The sequence below is a fragment of the Aulonocara sp. 'chitande type north' Nkhata Bay genome, linkage group LG8 (assembly GCF_057382095.1).
Source record: "Aulonocara sp. 'chitande type north' Nkhata Bay isolate Kocher_YH1m ecotype deep benthic linkage group LG8, A_spYH_male_GT1.1, whole genome shotgun sequence".
Taxonomy (NCBI): domain Eukaryota; kingdom Metazoa; phylum Chordata; class Actinopteri; order Cichliformes; family Cichlidae; genus Aulonocara; species Aulonocara sp. 'chitande type north' Nkhata Bay.
The window spans coordinates 14,911,442-14,930,151 of NC_141351.1; the positions used below are offsets into that span (position 1 = coordinate 14,911,442).

The 18,710-nt window shown below is 43.4% G+C and overlaps 2 protein-coding genes across 17 annotated transcripts in view; one reads left to right on the forward strand and one right to left on the reverse strand.

Annotated features, from left to right (window-relative positions):
• LOC147323449 (uncharacterized) overlaps positions 1 to 18,710 on the forward strand; it is a 130,525-nt gene that overhangs the window by 71,554 nt on the left and 40,261 nt on the right. The gene's annotated exons all lie outside the window — the stretch shown is intronic.
• Positions 1 to 18,710, reverse strand: part of tcf7l2 (transcription factor 7 like 2) — a 109,351-nt gene that overhangs the window by 39,987 nt on the left and 50,654 nt on the right. For 12 of the 16 annotated variants that reach the window (XM_086303779.1, XM_086303768.1, XM_086303775.1 and 9 more), the window contains one exon: positions 12,578 to 12,637. The exons of the other annotated variants lie outside the window; for them this stretch is intronic. In XM_086303779.1, the coding sequence (XP_086159905.1) occupies positions 12,578 to 12,637 (60 nt within the window). The remainder of the gene's footprint in view (positions 1 to 12,577; positions 12,638 to 18,710) is intronic. 16 annotated transcript variants of the gene reach the window in all.

The window sequence follows — 18,710 nt, forward strand, 5'->3', positions numbered from 1 at the left end:
CTCCTAGCGGGTTGCAGCTTTAGGGTCGCTGCCGTCTAATACACACGCGCGCGCGCACACACACAGACACAGGTTAGGCTTTGCCGTTTCAATGACTCAATCGCATCTGGAGCTCTCCATCGATTGTGGTCAGTGACCCAGCAAAGGCCCATGTGGCGAGCGCCTTGCTCCACCTCTCCGAATCAGACCACATTCAGAAAGGAAATCAGTATCATGGCCGCCCCTGTCCATTAACCAGGAGGTGGTGCTACCGGGATGTAGAGCACTACTTCATCTTTTTGCTTACATAGCTGAAAGGCAGACAGGGATTTGTTTGGTAGGGGTTTTCATAATAGCGGGGATTTAAAAGGCTTTTCTGACACCTGGAGTTGTAGACACTTCCTCAAAGACACAGACGTACTCTGTTTTACTGTCGGTGTCGATTTAGCGGCAGAGAGCGCTGAGAGGTTCACAGTCAGGTGACGCTGCCTACTTGAATGCATAAGATTCTCAGACTTGTGATCTCTTGTTCAGTTGGCTCACCGAGAGGAATGAATGGCTTGCTGCATAGCTCCAAACTCGCATGCACGCACACCCACGCAATTAAATCTGATGCTTACTCATGCACATTGCTAATGTGCCATTAAACGCTCACATGCGCTGTGCATTTTATGCAGCGAGCTCTGGCGATCGGTACGCATAACATGGAGGCATGAGCTCAGCGGCCAATGTGCAGCCGCAGACTGGCTGGCCTGCTTGCAGACCCTGCAGTTTGTTTAGCAACACTCCTTTTGACGACGCCCGAAGGGTGCAATTAAGCCCAATTAGAGCCTGTCGGTTTTATTAAGAGGCGCAGACTGGCCAGGCTCGGGGGCAGTGAGGGGTAGGAGGGAGGAGGAGGAGGAGAGGGAGGAGGAGTCTGCAGCACCAAGCTATCGCTGCTCTTGAGAAACTAGGCAAGCACCACTGAGGGGAAACTGGTGTAAATACACTGTATGCCAACTAAACAGGACAGCTGTGGCAATTATGACTAGGTTGGACTTTTTTAAAAAAGCCAAGCACCGGATCAAGTCCGCTTCTGCAGGTAACCTCTGTTCAAATGCAGAGAGATTACCATTGTGATGGCGCACAAACGCCGCTTAGAAGCGCAATTTTGTGATCAGAGAACCTGCAAGGATCAATGGATGACAAAACCAACTCATCTATAAATACTCACTGGCTACAGTGAATGCAGACATGTGTGGATGCAGATGTCACAAAGCATTTTCGGAAAGGGGTTGGGGGGGTGGCTGTGTAGTTATGCGATTCTGCCCTGATACATTAGTGTGGCAGTGAAAAGAGCAATACAGCTGGCTTGGAACAAAAACTGCAGCATCGCTTTCATCAGCAAATCAAAAAAAAAAAAATAGAAGAAGAAGAAGAAGAACGCAAATGAATGTATCATTTTCTCCCCCCTCACAATTCCTTTTCCGTCGACCCCTCGACAGAGATGTTTACAGATAGCTATCATTCCCCCTCTTTTTCACATTTGTGCTTGGACATGTTTCAAAAGACCGGGCCTTTTCATCTCCCCTCTCGCTGTGAGGAAATTTGCTCCTTAATGGCTTTCAAAACAGGAAGCGCAGACAATAAAAAAAAAGGAGAAGTGAGAAGAACGCTTCGCTCCCCGGTCACCCCCCCCCCCCTCCCCTCCTCCTTCAGTCGACACATCCTTTGCGGAGCTGAGTGCTGCGGCACACTGCTGCTCTGCCATGGTGCCAACTGTGCCAGTCACACTGACCTCCATCTGCAGGCAACTTGATACCATCTCTTCAACCGCCGCGTACTCCCACTGAATGGGTTTGCTCAGTCACAGTGAAGTCTGAATGGCATTCAAGGCTCAGGCTTGGAATTGTGTTTCAAGTTTGTGTGCTATTGTATTCTTTGTTCACAGCTGCTGTGTTACAAAAAAAAATCCTTTATCACTAAACTGAATACTAAAACGGTTGTACTGGAGGAATGCACACAGGAATACATTACTGCCAATGTGCAAATCATCCCACTATCAGGCAAATTAGAGACGATTTTAAAAAAAAATTATTTATTTATTTTAAAACAAGTCTTTATCAATGACCCTCGGAAGAGTAAGGCTGAAATGCTACGGACCGGCTCAAATTACTACTTAAAGATGGTCTCTTGCCAAGTGCTAGCCTTACTATTTTTAATAGTATATGTAGGTGTCTGTTTACTCATGTTGTATTCATAATTCCGCCTCCTGCAGGGCATCCGTGTCCACTGAGTGCCCTTGAACATGCCATGAGTAGTCTTTCTGCGCCTCAACTAAAAAGAAACCTGAAAGACAGCTACACACGCTTCCGCACAGTTGGATAAAACAAACCTTAACCACACAACTCAACCTCACCAAAGAACTGGCTTTTTTTCAAAAGATGTTCAGAAGAGTGGTTTTTTTTTCCGTTTTTTTTATCTCCTCGTCTTTGCTTTTTCTCTCCCTGGGAAAAACAAATGCATCATTTTTCAGTTTAAAAAAAAAAAGAAAGAAAGAATCTTTACTCCCTCCTCTCCCTCCCATTGTGCCATTTCCGTGTATGGAAGTGTTCCCTCCCATTGATTTTCTCCCAGCCAAGGCCCTACCCAACACAAGCTGTTTCCTTGCTGGTGTCATCTCCTTGTGCCTTTCTCCTTTTAACTGTGCTTTACTCTTGGCATAATATACAACTGCCAAACTGGTGATAGGGAGGGAAGAGCAATGGGAGGAAAAGCCGATAAATGCACTCAAAAGTTTTGGCTATTGATTTCTTTTTGAAGCAGATAGGGAATAAAGAAAACTGTTCAAAGCTACAGAGAGGCCCTTGTTTTGATCACCACTACAGTCGAGCCAGTTGGTAATGTTGTTGGTAGTAAGGCATTGTGTGTGCAATGTTTGCTTTGTTGTGCATTGTGTTACAGTTCAGCCAGAAGGCTTATTAAATGCAGAGGCCAGCATGCAGTGCTATCACTGATGGATGCAATCATAGAGAAAAAGGTTTTAATTCCAATGGAGGATGTCAAAGTGAGCACACAAAACACTCCAGCTGTGTGAGGAAACACAAAAAGTTTTTAAGTTTATAGCAAGGGAAGGAAAGGCAGGACTGAAATGGAGGAACAGTGGAGAAAAAGAGGGACTGGAATATCCATGGCATCCATCTACTTAAGACAGGACACCGCAATCAAAGGTGACACAGTGCAAAAATCCAGATATGGAGGGAAAAGCTAAGCAGGAACACTTTCCAGCAGCAGCCTCTGCTCCCCTACTCAGCCAGCCCTCTGTGATGTGTGCCTGTGTCCACTGGGGGCTACAATTAGTCCATCAAACTCATTCAAGCTGGGGATCCACACCGCCTCTCCAATACCCCTTTCTGATTCTCCAAAGCCTGCGCTCCTCCAAAGAGACAGGCAACTTGTAAGACTAGGGGAGGTAGCCTTTGATGTGCCAGGTTTTACCTAGGCCTCCCTTTTTGCTCATATCAAGGCTGAGGAGATATAACAATTAAAATGGCGGGACAGGCTGACGTCGCGGCACGTGCTTGCACAGGCATGTGCCCACCTGTGCGCCTAGGACACTGGCCTTTGCAAATAGAGGGAGCACCACAGCCTGCTGGAGCAATGAGAAGTCACATGCAAGTTCAGATATGCTCTTTATGCCAGTGCTATAAATCTGTCTTGTGGCTTCTCCTGGCTTCATATTGGCTGCTCCCCCCACCTCGTTTCCGTCTGTGTCTGTCAGTTAGGCGCTTTTTTCCCCTGTAGCAACATTTCACAACCTTTTTTTGGCCTGTAGCAGCTTAAACTAATCGAGAATTTTCATTATTTATGAACTATTTAATTAATTTATAAAGCAAAAACATCCTCCATGTTGTTGTTGGATTTTTCTTTTCATCTTCAGTTTAAGAATCTGCAGTCTTTCTGTTTTGCATTAATTAAAACTGAATAGCTTGGGTAAACAGGTAATCTGGAGGTGCCATCCTGGGCTATGGGAAGTTCTGGTGGAGATTTTTCTGACATAACATATTTTATGGAAATTTAAGTGTTTTTTTTTTTTAAAAAATGTTTCATTTCATAGGCTTTTATTTTAAGTGTAGTCTTTCAAAATCACCCCTGACTTGTCATCTGCGTGTCAAAAGACAGAATGTGTCCAGAACCCAAAATGAACAAACTCAGAGCCTGTGGTTCAGGGCGAGCTGCTGCGTTTCGTTGTGTAAGACCCAGCTTCACTTCTGTCTTTGCTCCAGTGGGGCTCGGTGGCAGACAGCCAGGTAATTACACAGCACTGACTACCAGCTCGAAGAGAAAGGGCCAATACCACACACACATACACAAAAACACTTATTTGCATGCCCAAAGTATACAGCTCACACAGTCCCACCTGCACACACACACATAATCTGTCTTGCATTCTCTCTCTCTCTCTCTTCCCTCACACACACACATGCACACCGTCCCTGCCAAATACAAAGACTACATTATGTCAAGGAGGATTACAATGACTCCAACCTGACCCGGCTCTGCAGCCGCTCTACCTCTGGCGTGAGTCTCCCTGAATTTACTGTTTGGGGCTAAAAGACTGTCCAAAGTTTAAACAGGTGTATACTTATGCAGATGCAACAAGGCTCAAACATGTGGTCTGCATTAGCTGCTGCAGTGAAGCCAAAGCTGGAGCAGGAACCAAGCCCAGCTTGTCACTTGGGGTTGGTGATCTATTCACTTTCCATGAATTCGGGAAGTGGACACTTCCTCAAATTCCAATATAAATGAATAAACGAGACGCTAGAAACATATGCTTATTTAATCTCCGGCATAATTCAGAATTGTGAGTGGACTGCTTTAATTATTTCCGAATTGTTGTAATTGAATTCATGCATGGGAGTAATGGGTTTAGCACTGCTCAAGTAAAGAAATAACAAGACAATCAACCACACTGAGCGCTTTTATCGGTTTTATTTAACTGCTTTAATCCTCGGCGTTGAACCCAGAGGTGCGCAGAGATCGCAGCGTGACGTCACAGTTTCACAAAGCAGCGTAACGGAGTCATAACAAACTCTGCAACAGTCTGAAGCCTTAAAACCACTTGAAAAAGCAGATATTCTTAATCATCATCAGGGCTGCAACTACACTAATCCCAACAGGCTTGCCACTTCCTTTGAGTTAGACTTCAAATATGAAATCATTAAGACTAAAGTGATATCTCGCTGTAGTGAAATGTTTGTTTTTATTATCACATATTTAAAAAAAAATCTTCACATGAAGCTGTGAAGTCAATGAATCTATGGCCAGGGAGCAGCAACAACACGAGTTAGCCATTTCAATCTGACAAAAAGCACAAAAGATTCAAGGAGTGAGTCGGCATAAAGGCAAGTAAATTGCACCAGCAAAACAAAAGGGAAGTCATGCTTCAAGGAAGCAGGAGGTATTCTCTCTCCCTTGTTGGTTATTCCACACTATTTTTTTTCCCAAAGAAAGGATCTTGTTTTAAAAAAAAAAAAAAAAAGGAAAGAAGGCATGGATTCCAGTGAATGCCAGTGAGAATCAAGCAAGCTATTCATGCTGCCAGTTGATTTAGGCACGCCTCGCTACACACCAATCAGCCCAGCCCCGGCCTCGCCAGCCACTCACTTGTCTGCCATTCCAACACAAGATGGAGACAGTGCCAAAAGTTCCAATTAAAATATCCATTTGTGATGTCTGTGCAAGAAAAAAAGAAAGAAAAAGAAAACAAGGACCGGGCTTTTTCGATAGCGTAGGAGAAAATACAACAAAAGCTGCCAAAATTCTGTGGACAAGCCACATACTTAAGAGTTTTCTGTCTACACAAACTAAATAAGTATGAAGAGTGTGTATGTAGGCAGAATGTGTGTGTGAGGGAGACAGGGAGAGAGACGGACTGAGCGTGTGCGTGCACGGGAGTACGAGCGTCTTGTTATGGAGGAACAGAGCATGTTGCAGATAAGAGGGCGATGCTGTTCAAAGAAAAAGGCAGGCCGGTAAAGTGCGCGCCGATTCGACATCATCGCCTTACTGTCCCTTAATGAGCCTGGAGAGGAAGTCTGGTGTCCACAGAATGGGCTCCTGTCTCACTCCAATCACGCTGCCGGGCTTTTTATTCAAATCTCACACACAACTGTCACGCAGCCAGTCTGGCCGCGCTGTTTATCTTACTCCAGGAGGATGTTAACAAGACAAATGAATGAATAAATACACAAATAATGCGTTTAGGTAATGTTAATAATGTATGAATTGGAAGCTGCTTTTTGACAGTAGCGCTGCACTAAGGATTCTTCCCAACTTTGGTGACAAGCTTGTTTATTCTTTTCCCAGCATGCACTTCTCTGCATCTTTCGAAAGGCACCGTCTAGCCAGCGCTGGGCATCTATAGCACATCTCGCTGATGAGAAAAAGCGGTCTGACACATTAGTTTAGACTTCTCTCCCATGAAAAGCAGCCAATACCCTGAGTATTGAGCCATCTCTCGCTTCATCCAAAAACCTCCAGGAAGATGATCCTCCTTAATCTCCCACGATGCAGCTCTCCTTTTCACCCCATCATCATTCCCTCCTGCTATTACTTGACTGATTCCAGTGACGTCTTTAACGGGCCGTTCAATTAGAGCAGACGTTTCAGAATGGCTGGATAAATAAATACAAAAGCGTGCTCACACCTGCATAGCTATGCAAAAAGCAGTCGTATCACAGCGTCACCTGCCTCAAAGAAGTGTCCCAAACTTCGAGGACTATTAGAACAAACAAAAACAAAAACAACAAAAAAAGGGAAAACAGGAGCAGAGGGGGGGAAAAAAAAAAAAAACACTCAAAGAAACTGACTGAGTAGGAAAATAAGCATCACATCAAATTCCCTCCCCGGGCCGAGACAAAAGCGAGGCCTGGTACTCAGACACTGTCGACTGCGCGCACTTGGAAGACGGAGGGAAAAAAATAACAACCCGCACATCAAAACCAGAGCCAAACAAATCCAAGAAAAGTTCAGATAGGTCTTCATTGGAACCGCAGAGAGGAACAAATCAAATAAATTGGGGGGTTAGTCTCGTTCAGGCTGCCCCGACAAACCAGGAAACACGGTTTAGGATATATGAGGAAGGTGACGGAGGACGATGCTAAATGACTCAGAAAGCAGATACCCCGTGTTTACCCCTGCAAACTCCAAAAGAAAAGCCCCCTCTCCTGTTATAACGCGGGTGGGAGAGAGAAAACTGAATTCGAGGCAGCTTAAGTGCTCTCTGGAATCACTCAGCATTCCACCGTCTCCAACACATACACATTCACCGAGTCGAAATTTGACTGCGACAGTGTATTCATCCATAACTGTAAATTGTTCTTTGGGGAATTTGGCGGGGCTTCGTACACCCCACAACCCCTTCCCATCTTTCCCCGCTACAGTCCCTGTATCCTTGGCCTTTCCAAAAAGCTGTCTCCATCACTCTCAATCACAAGCTGCTTGCTCATATGTAAAGAACAGACAGTTGCCAAAGCAATTGTGGGATCACTCCGTGCTAAATCATTATAAAACCAGAAATATCTGTGAGGCCACAACAGTGATCCGGGGCTTATAAAGACGAAGGCAACAATAACTCATTGCCTATGTCCTTGAAGCACCTTCTGTAGTTGGATTATTGATTGCTTTCTGATTACTGTTTGCATTTATTAAATCTTTTAAGTACATGTTGCTTGTCTCAGATGCCTTCTGTCTTTCTGCTCTATAGGCCACAACTTATGTGCATCAGCACTGCTAATAAAGGGTTTAAATATCTGGGTGGGAAAAACTGGCAAAACTTCCAAAGTTTTTAAATTTTACTTCAAGACTTTAGTAAGAAAATTAAATGGTATATGTTTAGGAGACAAGAAAATACGCCTACCACTGCTTTTATTATTATAATTTCTAAATTTAATTTCCAATGCCATATTGTTTTATTTGCAGGCTCTACTACAGTAACTTTGCGTGATTAAGGCTTTATACTGCCTTGGTCTGGCCCCTCGGCTATTCCACAGCCCTAAAGCGCCAGGGCTGGCTGGGATATATGATCTCATTGACATCACTGACAGATAAGAGTGGAAAAAACTGTCTAAAACCCACCCTCTGGAGCAGTCTGAAGTCCATACGCTACCCTCACAATTTGAAAATTTGGCCATTTTAAATACAAGCGTCCATCATTCTGACAGCATGAGAGAATATAAGGAAAAGGACAGTAGATCCAGGTTCTAGTTACCAGATTTCTCTTAAGTGTACGTCCAAGTCTTTGATATTAAACAGTAATATATACTAAACACCATGCCTGTGCTGACTCAAGGATCAGACAAACAGCTGCTCCCCAACTTTGCTACTTGCCCCTGTTGTAGTCTGGTTGTTGTTGTAAACTGACAGTTTCCTACATAAAGAAAAAGCCTGACTTCTCTTTGTTGTGGCTCAAAAAAAAAGGCATGCTCCTCTGAAAAGTGATTTTTTCTCAACTACAGAAGGCTGTCATTTTGAAAGAAGCACAATACTGCAAACACACCTTCACTAGTTGTGTGTGTGTATATATATATAGAGAGAGAGAGAGAGGGAGAGAAATATATAAATATATATATTCAACCGCCCGCTTTTTTAAAACTAAAAAAAGGGCAGTGATACCTGCACAACATGCATGCTACAAAGAATTTGTGTATGTGTGTGCATGTGCTAACAATCAAGAGCCAAAAAACACTAAATTCTGCAGGCCACCCCTGGGATATATTCTCTAAATCTCTTCACCCCGTTCTCTAAAGTTCACTTCCAAACTTCCTGGAAAAAAAGGAGCAGAATTTTCTGAGGAAACACAAAGAGGGTTAGTGAGAGTAATAACAGCACGGAGTAATAACATTTTGTTTAATCCCGCACAATTCTGCCTCGTACCACAGTGAGAACAGCAAACCGGCGAGGCGAAAAGAAATTGCCACTCCTGCAGATGGACCTGTGTTAGCAGCAGAAGTAAGAGGTAGGAGTTTGTCTGCAAGAGAAACGCCACAAACTCCTGAAAAGTTGCCATGAGCCACTGCTACCCTCCCACTGCCTCTTCCCTCCTCTTTGTGGCTCGGCTGAAACCTCAGGCCTTTCCTTACTACTGCGGGGAGGGGGGGGGGGAAATGAGGTCAAGGATCGCCTTACTCAGGCCTGCCTCCCCTATGGTCACCCCCTCTTCACCACCCCCCGCCCCACTCACTTAAAACCTCATTCCATCACTGTGGCCAAATCCGCCTCGTCCGACTCTCACTCCGCCCTCCACCGCTCCGAGTTTCATTTCTTCCCTCCCCTCTTCTTTGCTACCACCCACCCTGCGCACTCAACCCAGTGCTAATTGGTAAATCTGTTGAACCATGTCATCCCTAACAATGAGACACCTGGAGCTCTGTCAAAACAAGTTTCTCTGTGAAACGGCCTCCAGTGTTAATACAGTAGCGTACCGAGACGCTGAGTCTGTTGTCACTCGCGAGGCTGACCACAGAAATGCAACCAGGGATCGTCCTATCTGAGGACATGTCTCAAACGCCAGCACACCCCGACTGGCGGCATGTGAGGATTGGTTTGTTGTAAATTAAGATTATTCATTAATATTACTCCTGAACCTTGACCCTGTTTCTTTGTGCAAATAAACTCTGACTTGATTGTCATGTTTTTCCAAAGCCTACTTAGTTAGGGGCTTTCGATCCACTCCTTGAAAGCCTGAAAGTCAGAGCTCAGGGTTAAATAGAGTCAAACTCCTGAATGCACTCACATAAAAGTTATATCATAACCTGACTATCTATCATCTAAATAAGTCACACCTTAAACACAAGGACACTACGCACACACACTCCTGTAGACAAAGATTTGTTTGTAAGACACGAGCACACACACACACACACACACACACACACACACACACACACAGAAAAAGACAGACAGGCACACCCAACAGTGATCCTTACAGACCTTGTCAAACAAGTTCTAGCAAAGGCACTTGTACAAGAGGGGAGGGGGGGAATCGTGTCAACGTCGACGGAGGAATGTTAACCACATTAACAGCTGATTTCCCTTCGGCCTGTTTTAAAGGGGCTATGTTTGGGGTTTTTTCCCTCCTAACAACAAAGGCTGCACATGGTGTGCAAAATCAACAAGCAATTGATTAGTCAAACAATTCAAGTAAGCAATCTAGAGAGCCACGGACGTCTCAGAGGAGATTAAGACGTCTCTGATGGGCTTCGTAATGCCAGCCTCTTTCTGACTTCCCAATGCCCGACTGAAGCAAATCAAAACAAGGCTTAGCGATGTCCTCAGAATGTCAGCATTGCAGTAGAAACAGGACTAACTTTACCTGTGAGCTAGAGCTGGGCGATAGAACGATAACGATATGTATCGCGATATAACTTTTACTCGATAGAGAAATTAAGCTATCGCGATAGACCTCGCCGCTCTTGTCCTCTTAAAAAAAAAAAAAAAAAAAAAAAAAAGGTCAGCCGATCCAAATTCAGTAGCGCAGAGCTGAACCAATCACAGCCGCAGTCACGTCGCGTGACTTGCTAAGTACAGCACAAGTGCCAAGCTGCACGTGTGCTTGTTTGGGAAGCAGCCAGCGGGTAATGGAGCCAGCGCATAATGGAGGAAATGAGTGTGCCGACTAGAAAAATCAACCGAGCGTGACCGAAGAGAAAACCGATGATGGTTCCAATGCCGGAGAGATTGTCGAACGGAAGAGCCATAGGAGTTCCGTAGTGTGAAGGTATTTCGGCTATTTCAAGTCTGACAAAAAACAGAGTAGCGTAACTGTAAATTGTGCCGAAAGCAAGTCTGGAAATACAATAAACTGGTGCATGCGTCACACTGTGCGCCACGTTATTGTTTCGGTGAAATGAATTTCTACAATACTGTTAATTCTACTCTCTGCAGTGTTTAAATGCTTACATATACACACAGTTACTGTCCCTCCACACATACGACTCGGTTCTGCTTCTATGCCGCAGCTTTGTTTACTTTTTCCCACCGAGGCTTCTAGACTTCTGATTGGCCAACATTTCTGCACGGTTAGGAATCTAGCGCCACCTGCTGCTTTGGCATGTTCATAGCAGCGTTTTCCTTCATTTCTGCCTTTACGTGTGCCTTTAAAACGAAAACGGAAAATCTCCGTTTTCAAAAATACCCGTGTACGTGTGGACGTAGCCTCAGTCTCTGACTGGAAGCGCTAATTCGTCATTCGGCTTTTGTCAGACTAAAGTAACTGTTAAAACTGTTTGAAAAGCTCAGCTATACAACAAGGAGAGATTGAGAATTTCCTTTTAGTTCTCAGTTTATTTGATATTGACAAAAGTTAGTCAGTTTTGTCTGTTCTTCTGTAAAACAAACTAAGATTTATTTTTAGAATTAATATTTTGTTTCTAAGTGGAATTGACAATTTAGTCTGTTTCATTTGTTCTATTTTGAAACTTAAACGCTTTAGCGGCTGCCTTTTGTGTAGTTTGCAATATTTGCCTTTATTTATCTGAAAAAGTCTCATGTTCCTTAAGTACATCTACCCTGTTGAACTTATTATGGGAAATAAATATTTAAAAACAAGCTGCTGATTATTTCACATTTTACTTGTGAGCAACAGCACATTTAAATCTTACAAATATAGTTATTTGGCTTATATCGTGATAGATATCGTTATCGCCTGAAATGAAAAAAACATATCGTGATATGAAAAAATCTCATATCGCCCAGCTCTACTGTGAGCTTTAAAAAAGATTCCACAGAAGTTGTAACCAATGAGTTGCTGCTCTTTGATAAAATCTGGACCCAAATGCCAGGAATAAGGAAAACTCTCAATATTCAAAACAAGTGCACAGACAGTGGCAGAGTTAAGGGTGGCCAGGGGTACCCACTGCCCTCAGTGTCTAAAACAGTTAGCCAACCCACACAAGCAAAAATGAAGCCGGCAAAGGAGTTTTGCATATACAAACAGAACTGCAATTTCATCCAATTGATCATATTTTCAACTCCAATAACCTTATAAAAATTATTTGAAACAGCAATAAAAACAATAAAAAGTATGCAGGGTAGTCTGCATACTAGTCTCAACCTGGCTACCCCCATAAAAAAGGTCTTACCCTGCCACACATCTAAAAAGGACGTTACCCATTAAAACATGCATTATTTTTTTCTTACTCCTCTTTTAAAAAAATGTTATCACTAGAAAGATCTGGAAAGTAAAAACAGTCACATGCAAAAACATTTTCAAAGCTGAAAACAAAAAGAAAAAGAAAAGAAAATCCAAAAAGTTAAATGGATGTAAAAGAATGAAGCCTGAGCACCGTCCCTCCGGTACCATCTCCTGGATGAAGGCATTTTAGACATTCAAAAAGCACATTAGCATTAGAGCAGCAGCACTGAATTAGCGCAATAAACAGCAAAGCATAATCATCATCATCATCATCATCATCATCATCACCAGGATTTCATTTTTCATTCTTATTTTTGTTGCTGTTGTTTTAAATCATCAATTATCAGCTGTTAATTTGTGTGTGGAATCAACCAAAAATAAAATCCAAGAAGATATTTTTGGAATTCAAAGGTCTCTCACCAAATGAAATTGGTGAAGGCTCAGATCTGACTGTCCGGGGAATTCCCAGCGGAAGGGCCCCTGTAAGGCAAAGATGGACGTTCCCAAGTCACACAATTATATCAGCTCTCCATCTCATCTATTCTTTCTCTCACTCGTACACTCTCACACACACACGAACACACAGATATCTGCACTCAATCCCAGCCGGCCAGGTTTTATGCAGAAAGCAACGTGTTCTCCCTGGAAATAACGCATCCCCCTGGCCTTTTAGTTATTTAAGCAACTGCCTCATCTCTGCAGGCTGAGCTTTCTCCTGGGTGCACGCTCGGCCCCGTTATGACTAATTTTACTCGGAGAGAATGGGAGAACACTGGCTCGGCACGGGGTTACGCGGTTGTCAGTACTGGCTGGCTGGTTGTTCAAACAGTGTTTCACTTTGGTAGAACATTTCATCTCCTCAGCATGCGCACCTTCACGTATGTTCAGCAGCAGTCAGCTGATCTGGGGACTTAGCGTCGCCACCATTTTGGCAAAAGCTCAAAATATTTTAACTGCAAACAGGCGACAGGATGAAAGGTGTCACCAGTCGTGCTTTTACTGATGGCAGAACAAATTACGCCTGAAATAAAATGATGGCGACTTTGAGTCCCCAGAGCAGAATTTTCAGGTGTTTTTACCTCTCTGATATAGGCATTAAAATTGTGAACTACATTACTAGGTTTTCAAATACCGATTTTTTTCTTTAAGAGGCATTCAGAGGTTAAACTGGCACATTTAAAAAGATCGATAATTTGCCTTAAAGTTTGGGATTATGGAGGACAGGAGGAGAAGAAAATAAGGGCTGGAGATAAAGAGCCAAGAGGGCGAGACACTTAACTATGTCTTTAAATTTAATACGCACACTTGACAAAATAAATTAAATATTTAACAATTTGTATTCTCACTAGGTGGCCTGTTAACAAGTTATCAGGTGTTTTAACACATTAAGGTGTTATGTTCCAAATCCTAGGAGCACGAAGACTCTGAGCTTTGTTGTGGTGTTGTTGCTGACTAAGCCAACACTGAGTGGATTGTCTGTGGGAACAAGCCACCATCCAGACTGCTGGACAGATACAATGACTGAGGTGCTCTCATTTTCATTGTCACAGTTCCCGGGCCTGACGCCATGTCTCAACTGCCTCAGATTTTGGCCCAAGCCGATGATGTAAGCGTGACCCCTTGAACAAACTCCTTGTCTGGAGAAGACGGCGAGTGACAGCGGACAGTCACAGCTGTCTCTAATCTGAGAGCTGGACGGCACCGCCAAGAAGAACTAGCCTATGTGGATGGAATCTTCAGTGGTGTCACGTGCTAAGTTGGATTTACATATTGGTGTATAGAATGACAAAATGCAGTATTAGTATTAGTAAACTCAACTAAGAAAATACTTGCACATAAAAGAATCAGATGAAAATTACTTGTTATGTTTGAGATGTGCAGTGAAGGACAAGGATTGATGCACGTGAACAAAAAGAAGACAAAAGGTGGGGTGGAGTAGAAGAGGTTATTTAGAAGAAGGCTTAAATGCAGAAGGAAAAAGCAGCTTAAGGCTGACATAAGCCAGGATAGAGAAAGTGCGCTGGGTAAAGCCTATGGACAGTTTGTGGGTGGTGGCTGCTGACCACGGGGTCGCTAATTAACAAGAGAGAAGGCTAGGCCTCCCGGAGGCCTGGACGATTGTCTGGACAGCCCAGGTGCATGGCCCATTCAGACCACAGGAAGCTCCCTTTATCCCTCTTCCCTCAAAATGGACAGAGAAGTGGTCAAGGAGGGTGAATGTGATCCTGTCTCTTTCTAATGCTGACCTTGAGCAGCAGTCGCACGACTATAATAAGAATCCACTGTGGTCTGTCTTTTCTGAAAGCATGGCTAAAGCTGCTTTTCCCCCCCCAACCTAATATCAAAAATATGTCACTTTGTATTATTTTCTTCCCAGCCTCCTTCTAGTATAGAACCGGTGAGAGCGAATGGGAGTAAAATACGCATGTTCAACAGTTGCAAAAGCTCAGGTGGGAGGTCTTACAAGCCGTAAAAATGCCCAGATTCCATCACTTCCTCCACACTAATTACCATACACTTGGAGCGAGTGCCCTTCTTCTCTTCATCCCTGAGCCCATGCTTCACTTCCTCTGACACACACACGCACACAATGGCACACAGCGAGGTGCAGTCGGGAAATGGTTAACACTCCAGCCGTCCCCTGCTGCCAGTGAAAGCCCACAAAACAATGGAGACATTGTTCGTCCAGGACTAGACTCTAGACTCTAGGGTTGTGTACGCGTGTGCATGATTGTGCACGTGGATGTCAGAAAGTAGACTGTGTGCGTATGCTCTTAACATGGACATGCCCACCCACCATTCCCAGAATAGCAAATTAGGAAATGTGATTCAATTAGAATGGCATATCTTGGTTTCTTGGTACTGGATTAATTAAAATTGAGAAAAAAGAAGAAAAAAACTTTCTGAAAGTTGACAAATGATGCCATGACATTACCAACACGAGCCTGGATTTCAGCTACGGCAATACTGTTATGCCATCAACACATGCTGTGTAAGAGGTGGATTTCCAAAACAATCTCATGTTGTGACATGTTGTGTTACCAGTTAACGCAATAATCCCTATCTAAATAAAAGTATAAGACTGATTAAGTCACGCATATCTACTCCAAAACCTATCAACCAGCTTCAGGCTACTTCCTCTAGCCAAGTGTGCACAAACAGTCTTCAAGACCACAGTGTCAAATTAAACCCTCACAATAAAAAAGGCAAGTTGACAAAGTAAGGACTGTTTATGATCTTTCCCTCAGGAGCTGTGTGAGGCATAAAAATGTTTCTTGGAGTCTCTCCCTCTAGAAATACACATCAATAGGCAGATAAATATTGAATAACTTTCAACCAATGGCATGAAAGTTCAGCAGCGGCAGGTTTTGAGGCTGCCTGCGGGGTGGTCAGGCACTTCAAAAAGTCCTGCGTGCCCCCCTTTGAGGGCATGGTAAACAGGGGCATACACCGTGCCCTCAGAAAGACCAGCCGGCATGAGGTCACTTCCTCTTTTTCTTGGCTGATCCTCCAGTGCTCCACCTCGAATGAGCCTTCCAGACAGAAATGACACCATCTGTCTGCATCTTTGTCCCTGCCCATCTCTCTGTGCCTTAACTTTCTCAGAGGCTTTATCTGCAGGCATCGATGTCTTTCCTTCTTTCTCCGTCTTTATATTGTTGTTTTAACTGTCTCTGGGTCACTCAGGCTTCAGATTGCTGTTATCGACAGGCCAATCAAGAGGTTCTTATCACTGTCGAAGCAGCCTGTTAGCGCTCCAGGCAGGAAGAGTCAAGGTGATTGAATATTTCTTTGCATTTGTAAACAAAAAGAAGCTACCGTTTATAGCCCAATTGATTGATAAGGGGATCACGTACTAGATCGTGCAGACCTACATCTTGTAGATGTAAAAAAAGAAGACGAAGAAGAAGAAGGAGGGGGAAAAAAGGGCTTGACCGATGAGTGACACCTGTGGGAGTCCGCGTGGGGTTATCATTGGAATTCACTACGCTGTACACAGTTATCTGTCTTTTCTATATGTATGACAGCCGGTATGATGCAAACCAGGGAAACATTCAATCACACTTCCTTCTCAGTCAGAGGTGGATGCTGGAGCAGGATGGAAGGAGTGGCAACAATACAAGCTGCAGTTCACATTCAATTTCATCACTTGTACTAACAGCCAGTTGTGTGCCTATGCAGCCATGCTGCAATGCCTCTGATCTTACCAGCCTGTGTACTCTATCAAACAGATCACACTGGGGTTGGGCAATATGACCACAGATATTACAATATATTCTCCCATATTGATCACTGTCGGTACTAATCACACTAAGAGTTTAAGAGCGCTCTCACTATTGCAATGTGATATTTCTTTGGCTCTCTGCTTACAAGTAAAGCCCAAAGAAAGCAAAAAGCACACCAAAAGGTTTATTTAGAATTCAGATGAGGTTTTAATTATCAAATCCAACTCACAGCCCTGTAAAAACCCATTTAGGAGATTGAATTGGGAAAAGGTTGCTTAGGCTCACTATTATTTTTGGCCAGAAATCACCTATTTAGTCCCAAACTAAATTGTATCCATGCTCAAAGCCCATCTGTGCCCACACTAGGCTTAACGGTTCCTTTTTACTAGGGGTTATGTTGGATGAACATATGTACATGTTGCTGCTATCTGCAAACTAGATGACCTACAGTGTCCAATGTTTATCTGTGGTACTGGCTAAATGTAAAAGAGCTAAATGTTTATAATAAGGATTTCTTTTCCGCCCACCAGCTTAAAAGAAAACGAGATAAACGAGAAAATAAAATACGGCCTGTTTCAGAATGTCACAACTGCAGCATCCCTATTTTTAACATAACTTTATTCGTCTTTATTTGTTTTAAAGAAGCAATTTTCTGTTACATTTAATCCCACTTTACTGCCTTAAAGTGTCCTTTGGCATAAAATGATCCAGGATTTTATTAAACTTGGGAGAAAACTGATCTGGCCACGGCTTCGCTTCTCTTCATGCATTTTGCTTTTACATCTCCCTGATCTATTACTTATGACCAATTTATGTCTTTATGTCTCTTATCTTTTGGTGTAACTCAATAGGTACGGTCTCTACTTTTCACTGTTGCGAGCTTATTTCTTCCATCAGTCTGGTTGTCCATCTTTCTTGTTTCATGTTTGTTTTTGCCCCATAGCCAATTTCTGTTTTCTGAGCTGGTGTTGCCTTTTTTGTTCCAAGCCTATTACTGTTTCATGCTTGACTGACTGTGTGGCGTTGTAATGGAGCTTACTCTGTCTTCTAAAAATCAGATGTTTACATTTATAAAATGTGCTTTAATTGCAATTATAGATCATTTTAGCAGCCAAATGAGGTCTCTAATTAAAGCAGTTTATTACAGAAGAAAAGCAGCATGACGTCACCCCCAGAGTCTCCAAAGTTAGAGCTGCAGCGCTTTTTCTTGTCCTTAAACTTCTTCATGCGGGGAAGAAACGTGAATTGTGCTGCACGGGTTGATGCGTATGTGAGGTGGTATTTACAGCCATATGACTCATAGCAGGATAAAACCTCAAGTATTTACCTGCAGCGTTTGCTGCCTACGACCAGTTTAATGACTTCAGAGAAGTTGGGACTCTTTTTCTCAGCGTCTCCGAAAATAACAGAGTAAGAAGAGGCCCCCTGAACTCTTTGGTATAAAAATAACACTAGCATCGCAGGCGAAGATAAGGAGGGCCTTAGCTGGGCTTGTTTTGTTCAGAATAACACTGTCATCACTGGCTCTTTGTCTTGAAGACCACTTTTGACAGGGTTTCTGTTTTAAATAAAAAGCCTTGTCAAGTCCTGCTATTTTTAAGCTATGTTGTGCTTAACTTAAATAGCCAAAAACACTAAAGAGGCTTTGGTTTGCCAACTTTTCAGCAAGCGTTCGAGCACGTATTTACTACACACCATAAATGTAAGTGAACTGATCAAATGTCATATGTGACTCAGAGGGACACCGTGTCTTGACAGTGTAATCTGCGTGACAAAAATCCTTACTAAGTTTGGCGTGAGCTCCAGAGTCATGATGACAACTGTGCAGCAAACACAAAATAAAAGGGGGGGGGGGGGTGTTACTCTGTAGCCATTACCACAGGAGATACTCACGAGGATACAAACTTGGAAGGTTTCTCCTTCTTAAATTTTCATTTTCATAACAGTTAATGCACTCCAAACAAAAGTAACAACTGTGCCAATAACGGCCCAGGGCGTTGATGGCCACCTCACTAATTCTGCTCAATCCCTACTCTCATTGATTTTCTTGGCTCGCTAACCCTGTGACCACATACGTACACCTCCCCATGTTCAACCTCTCCGCTGACCTCCTGAAAACTTTAAGCCTTTGGCTAACTATGAAGTTCATATTCAACTGTTCAATCTAGAACTGCTAGCCTCTTAGATATTGACATGCCTGGGATAGATGCTCTGTTATGTGCATGTACTGAATATGCCCCTATGGCTGTCCAGCCAACTCCAGAGTACTCCTCCAACTACATGGGTAGGGTAATCAATGCTGAAGGAACGCCCACACTTCTCTCAAA